Source organism: Hipposideros armiger, unplaced genomic scaffold, assembly GCF_001890085.2.
Source record: "Hipposideros armiger isolate ML-2016 unplaced genomic scaffold, ASM189008v1 scaffold_315, whole genome shotgun sequence".
Taxonomy (NCBI): domain Eukaryota; kingdom Metazoa; phylum Chordata; class Mammalia; order Chiroptera; family Hipposideridae; genus Hipposideros; species Hipposideros armiger.
This window is the reverse complement of record NW_017731665.1, coordinates 1,105,604-1,112,443: the sequence shown is the minus strand read 5'-3', so window position 1 is coordinate 1,112,443 and position 6,840 is coordinate 1,105,604. Positions and strand designations below refer to the sequence as shown.

The window sequence follows — 6,840 nt, the reverse complement described above, 5'->3', positions numbered from 1 at the left end:
CTGTTCCAATTCCCCAATAAAAATCTTAAAAAAAAACAAAAGACAAAAAAAACACAACTGAGTAATGAACTTCACTAAGGACATGAAAAACTTACACAATGATAACTATAAAACTCTGCTGAAAGAAATTAAAGACATAAATAAATGGAAACACATGCCACTTGCAAATGAGACTTCTGTTCAGAACATTAAGATATTCCCCAGATTAATTCATCTTTCAATTTCTAGTAGAAGCTATTTTCTCAAAACAGGAAAGGGCAGATTCAGGTAAGAAGTGCACGCAGCCAACTTTGAAGTGGGACAAAGAATAACAAAGATAAAGCCCCACAGATAACTTCCCTCTTCTAGGAAAGACAGAGAAGACCTCTTCTGTTGAGATCAGTCCAGTCAACAGGACAGTGATTCCCTGAGGGAAGGGACCCTGTTGGCCTGGCACAAAAAAAACACTCAAATATTTCTTTACCGTCAGAACACTCCACCTCATCGTCACACCGACCATAGTGGCTACTCGTGAGCCCTCACCTGGCCTGCATCCAGCCTTTGGGCCAGAGAGGTCTGACCTCAGCATCCAGAAAGGCCTTCACGTAGTCCTCCCAGGAATGGGCCTTGTTGTTCTTCTCCAGATCGTAGCTCTCCAGTTTCATCTTCACCACGTGGCACAGCAGCTCCCTGAGGGGTAGGCAGAAGTCAGAAACTTCAAACTATCCCAAATGCTTCTTGAAGGTTTTAAATCATGTGCTTTCAGCAGCCCTGATTAAAGTAAATGACTCTAACCTTCGTTAGAAATACGGGGACATGCTCAGACATTGGCCCCACAAACCCTCCAATGAGGCAAGGTCCCAGTTTGGGCACACCTGATTTCATCATTCCACTGGAATTTCTTCCGGGGTCCCATTATCCTTCTGCCCCCCTTTTCTTCATCTTCTTCCTCATCAGAACAAATCCGTTCTCTCTGCTCCTTGTCTTTCTCCTCTTCCAGCATCCTACCAGATGAACAGAGTTAAATGGGACCCTAAGTCCCACAGGAGAATGGCTTCTTCCAGCCTACCGCCTACCCCTCCCCCGCACCCCCAGGGCTTCTAAGATAAGAGGATGGGAATGCTGAAGACAGCCATCAGAGATATCAAACACACTTACTTAGCAACCTTGGCCTGCGTGTGTGCCTGGCATTCATCCTGGTACTTGGCCATCTGCTCTGGCATTGCCCTTCCAATGGCTTCCTTAAGCTTCTGGAGAGGATCCTTCAGACGCCCCCCCTACAGAGAGCAGGACATATCATAAGTCTGTTTTATGCATGTCTTCTTACACCAAGGACACACTATAGGAAATAATCGCCCAGAGACAGTGCAGCAGCAGATGTGGCATCTGTGAAGACTCAATCACCCCCTCCCGCTGGGCCCCAAAGCCAAGGGGCTCCCCTCCAGAGTCACTCACCTGTTCATAAAGGTGAAGTTTTCGGGCACGTTTGACCAGGGTGTCCTTGCTGCAGGGCAGGAATGAAGCAAGGTAGGCATACACCCCAGAACGGACCTGGCTACTCAGCTCCCGAGCTTGCACCTCTATGCTGAAGAACAGAACAGAGCATCAGTGGGATGCAGCTCACGCATCTTCTCTCGTCATTAGGTCACCCTACCATGGACAGGAAAGCTAGGAGCCAAGAGCAGGTCAGACCTTATCTTATCCATCACACAATGTAACTGAGTGGCCAATGCAACAGATCTCCAGCAGTCACCAAACAAGAACTTCCAGACCTGAAGAACGTGGCTCTTAGGTCAAAGGCAAGACCAAGTCAAAGGTAGTCCAGAGAACAGAGCCAGGGAGAACAAGCTCTGAAGTATTAAATGTCATAAACAAAGGAACAGAAAAGCTTTCCAACTGGAGAGTGACAGAGCTACTTGGAGTTAACAGGAAATGCTTTCCAGCAGTGTTTCCTTCTTTTTCAGTTCCCAGTTCTATCCCTGATCAGGAAGTCAGGGAAGTCCTCGTCCCTCCAGTGTCCCCAGAGACGAGCAGGACAATATTTGGCTTCGATCCCTTGAGTGCTCTGTGTTTGGCATGTTCCAGCAGGCGTTGTGGGCACAAAGCTCTCATCTGACCCTCAGGTGCTCACTACAGCCCAGGCTTCCTGAACCAAGTGGCCAATCCTCATCCTGGCCAGGCAAGGTCCTTTGCTAGAATATTCCCGAGTCACAACAACTGTTCTTCCATGTGCACAATCCTCAGCTGTTGAGCAACAAACTCCCTCTACTACATAATGCAGCCAGGAGAGAAGCTGGCAACTGGCAACTGGGGGGCCAGGTACAAACAATCTGGTTTGGATTTATATGTGTGAATTTTAGGTTTTTGTTTTTTTCCTATTTAATCTAATTCATACGGTATGGCGTCTTAGAGGTTCGGACATTGGGGAGAAGTGTTATGGGATGATGCACGCCGGCCCTGGGAGAAGTGAGAGCAAGAAAAGAATGACCAATACGCTATGGAGCACCCAGGAGAGAAGGCTCCTGACTGTTCCAAGGCATCTCTCACTTTTCTCAGCGACAGGCAGGCAACACCTTCTCTCTCAGCTCCTCTCATACTTGGTCAGAAAATCCTCTTCCAACAGGCTATGATTATATACAGTGTCCAATAATGCCTGCTGCCCAGAACTGTAAGGTCTGTCATTTCCTAGAGACAAATATTTGGTGTCCTCCCCTTTTAAAAAGAACAATAAAACAAAAGCTAATTTTTTAAGTCTCATCGGTGCTTACCTTTATATACTTAAATCATACCCCCATTTCTTCTGGCCTGCTCAACCCAGGCATGGTAATAGCAGATCCAAAGAAACAAAAGATACTCACTCTAAGAGGATGCCATTAATATCCTGGGTGAAGAACTTCTGTCTGCTCTCTCCCTCAGCAGCTCTGGCAGCCTGGTTCATAGCAGACAGTGACATCCATTAGTGCATTTTCCCCACACAGCCCTCACACTTACCCACAGGTAACAGCAGGCAGTCCCTACAGTACACCTGTCAGTAAATCCTCACCATGTCCTTCCCTACTTGGCCCTAATCTCAGATTAAGTTCCTCTATGATCATACATGCTCCAGAAATGCTACATCTAGCTCTTTTCAAATGCTGCAGAAGCATCTATGGACTGTCCATTCTTCTCTGGATATGAAAAAACAGTCGCATAGAAGAAAATCACGGAGTCAAAGCAATCATGATGCATTTGATTCAGCCAGCTAGCTAACTTGTGCCCAGCACTCTACCATCTAAACTGTGAGTTGAAATTTCCATACATCTACAGTACAAAAGCAATCAAGAACTTTAAAAAAACCTGCAAAATTTGAAAGGCTTTATCTACCAAAATAAGAATAACATGCTGATTTAGCATTTCAGAACATTATAATTATTTGAAAATTCATAACCTACTTACGGTATATCACAAACTCTATTACCCAAACCATTGGAATAACTAACATACCTTACTACCTGTTAACATAAGACATAGCAAGTTGCTATACAGTGTTTGGCTTCCTGTGAGAACACAGTTCATACCTGGATGGCAAGCTTGGAGACCCCAAGGCAATCATAGCAGACAGCTAAGGCACTGAATGGACAAATGAGGAAAGCAAACTGCCGAAGTCTGGACCAGTGGTTCTCATTGGAATCACCTGGCAGCTTTCCCCTCCCTGGACCAATCACAACACAATCTCTGGGAACGAAGCCCACGAACCTGTATTCTTTAAAAAGGGTCCAAGCATCAGTACTCCTTAAAAGTAACCCCAGTGACTCTAATGTACAAAGAGGATCAAGAACCACTGATCTAGGGCCAGCNTAAAAACAGGTCCTTCTATGAACGAGGAATTATGAAGCTCACTGAAAGATGGCAAAAGGTTATCGAACAAAATGGGCAATATATCAGATTGATCTTTGTTCTTTATATAAATAAATGACCTTTGAAGAACATAGACAAGGGCCAGCTGAGTGGCGCGTTGGTTAAGAACTGGCTTGGGACACCAGCCCTGGTTTGGATCCCACATGAGGGCCAGGGACACTGCCCTCTACAGCTAAAATGGTGAACAACAGCTCGACCTGGAGCTGGGCTGCCGTGAGTCGCTGGCAGAGGGCTGCCATAAGCTACCGTGTGTGGCCGGCAGCCAGTGTGAGCAGCCGGCAGCCAGTGTGAGCTGCCAAGAGCTGCCGTGAGCAGCTGTCCAGAGACCGGTGACCGATCTGCCTCACCTGGGAAGAGCACAATGATGGTACCAACATGGGCCAGTGAAGCAACGTCCTCCACAACTAGACTGAAGAACAAAGGACAGCAACTTGTCTGTTCCCCTTCCCCGATTCCCCCAACACTATTTCCCTTCCCCAATTTCCTTGTAAAAAATCTTAAAAAAACAAACAAACAAACAAACAATAAACAGACAAAATACGTCATGACTTTTCCGAAGACCCAATAGAAATAACGACTGAAAATGTCCCTAACCTGGTAAAGAAAACAGACATGCAAGCCCAGGGAGTGCAGAGTACCAAACAAAATGAACCCAAAGAGGCCCACAGCAAGACACATCATAATGAAAATGCCAAAAGTTAAATAGAAAGAGAAAATCTTAAAAGTAACAAGAGAAAAGCAGTTAGTCATGTACAAGGGAGCTCCTATAAGGCTATCAGTTGATTTTTCAACAGAAGCTTTGCAGGCCAGGCAGAAATGACAAGAAATATTCAAAATGATTAAAGGTATAAAAGCCTATAGCCAAGATTGTTCTACCCAGCATGGCTATCATTTAGAATTCAAGAACAGATAAAGAGCTTCCCAGACAAGAAAAAGCTAAAGGAGTTCATCACCACCAAAACAGTACTATAAGGAACATTATATAGACTTCTTTAAGACAAGAATATAAAATGGAGAAATGACAGTCTTCAAAAAAATGAAACTAGACCACTTTCTTACACCATGTACAAGAATAAACTCAAAATGGATTAAACACTTAATTGTTAAGACCCAACACCATAAAACTCCTAGAAGAAAACATACACAGTAAACTCTTTGACATCATTCTAAGCAATATTTTTTTGGACATGTCTTCTTGGGAAAGGAAACAAAAGAATAAAATAAACACCCAAAATATATAAAGAACTCATACAACTTAACACCAAAAAACCCAAACAATCCAATTAAAAAATAGGCAGAGGACCTGAACAGACATTTCTCCCAAGAGGGTATACAGATGGCTAATAGACATATGAAAAGATGCTCAATGTCACTAATCATCAGGGAAATGCAAATTAAAACCACAGTGGGATATCACCTCACACCTGTCACAATGACTATCATCAATAAATCAACAAACAAGTCTCGGCGAAGCTGTGTAAAAAAGTGAACCCTCGTGTGTTGGGAATGTAAATTGGTGCAGCCACTATGGAAAATAGTATGGATGCGCCTCAAAAAATTAAAAGTAAAGCTACCATATGGAAAAAGATATTTCATGAAAATGGAAACAAACAAAAAGCTGGGCTGGCAATACTTACACCAGACAAAATAGACTTTAAAACAAAAGCTATTGTAAGAGACAAAGAAGGACCCAGTAACCCCACTTCTGGGTATTTATCTGAAGAAACCGAAACGCTATTTCGAGGGGATAAGTGCATCCATATATTCATTGCAGCCCTCTTTATAATGGCCAAGATGTGGAGGCAGCCTGGGTGTCTGTTGATGGATGAATGGATAAAGAGGAGGTGGTACATATATACAATGGAATATTGCTTGGCCATGGAAGGGAATGGGTTCTTGCCATCCATGATGGCATGGATGGACCTGGAGGGTGTGTATTGTGCTGAGTGGAGTATGTAAGACAGAGGAAGATAGATGCAATGTGATTTCACTTATATGTGGAATCTAAAGAACAAAATAAACAAAACAGAAACAAACTCAGAGATACAGAGAACATTTTGATAGCTGCCAGGTGAGAGGGGGGTTGGGGAGTGGATGAAAAAGAGGAAGGAATTAAGAAGTACAAGTTGTCTGTCACACACAGTAGTCATGGGGATGTAGGGTATAGCATAAGGAATATAGTCAATAATATTGTAGTAACTATGTATGGTGTCAGATGGGTACCTGATGTGTTGGGGTGATAAATGGGAGGGGGTTGGGAGCGGGGTAAAAAGGTGACGGGATTAATACAAATTGGAAGCTACAAAATAGTCATGTGGATGTAAAGTAACACATACGGAATACAATCAATAATACAGTAATAACTATGTACAGTGCCAGGTGGGTACCGGAATAGTTAGGGGGCTCACTTCTTAAATTATATAAATTTCTAACCACTATGCTGTACATCTGAAATATAAAATAATATTGAAGATCAACTGTACTTGAAAAATTTAAAAAGGGGTAAAAGGTGAAGGGGAATAAAAGGTTCAAATTTCCAGGAATAAAACAAATAAGTCATGGAGATGTAATATACAGCATGAGGAATATAGTCATTAATACTGTGACAGCGTGGGACAGTGCCAGATGGTTGTTGGACTTATCATAATGATCACTTCTTTAGGTATGCAAATGTTGAATAACTATGGTTATACCTGAAACTAATATAATATTATATGTTAGCTATATTTTAATAAAAATATTTTTTAAAAACTTAGGAGGGCCTGCCGAGTGGCGCAATGGTTAAGAGCTGGCTTGGGACGCCAGAGGGCCCCGGTTCAGATCCCACATATGAGGGCTAGTGACACTGCCCTCTACAGCTAAGATGCTAAACAACAGCTCAACCTGGAGCTGGGCTGCCGTGAGTCGCCAGCGATGGCATAGGCTGCAGCCCCTGCTGCAGTGGGTTGCCATGGGCTACCGTGT

General features: G+C 43.5%; 1 protein-coding gene and 1 pseudogene across 5 annotated transcripts in view; one reads left to right on the top strand and one right to left on the bottom strand.

Annotated features, from left to right (window-relative positions):
* LOC109392105 (fatty acid-binding protein, epidermal pseudogene) overlaps positions 1-514 on the top strand; it is a 7,804-nt pseudogene extending 7,290 nt beyond the window's left edge.
* UBN1 (ubinuclein 1) overlaps positions 1-6,840 on the bottom strand; it is a 54,244-nt gene that overhangs the window by 24,701 nt on the left and 22,703 nt on the right. For all 5 annotated transcript variants that reach the window (XM_019660293.1, XM_019660295.1, XM_019660296.1 and 2 more), the window contains exons 8-12: positions 2,838-2,908; positions 1,435-1,564; positions 1,138-1,256; positions 855-983; positions 523-669 (exon numbers count right to left, since the gene is read on the bottom strand). In XM_019660293.1, coding sequence (XP_019515838.1) covers positions 523-669; positions 855-983; positions 1,138-1,256; positions 1,435-1,564; positions 2,838-2,908 — 596 coding nt within the window. The remainder of the gene's footprint in view (positions 1-522; positions 670-854; positions 984-1,137; positions 1,257-1,434; positions 1,565-2,837; positions 2,909-6,840) is intronic.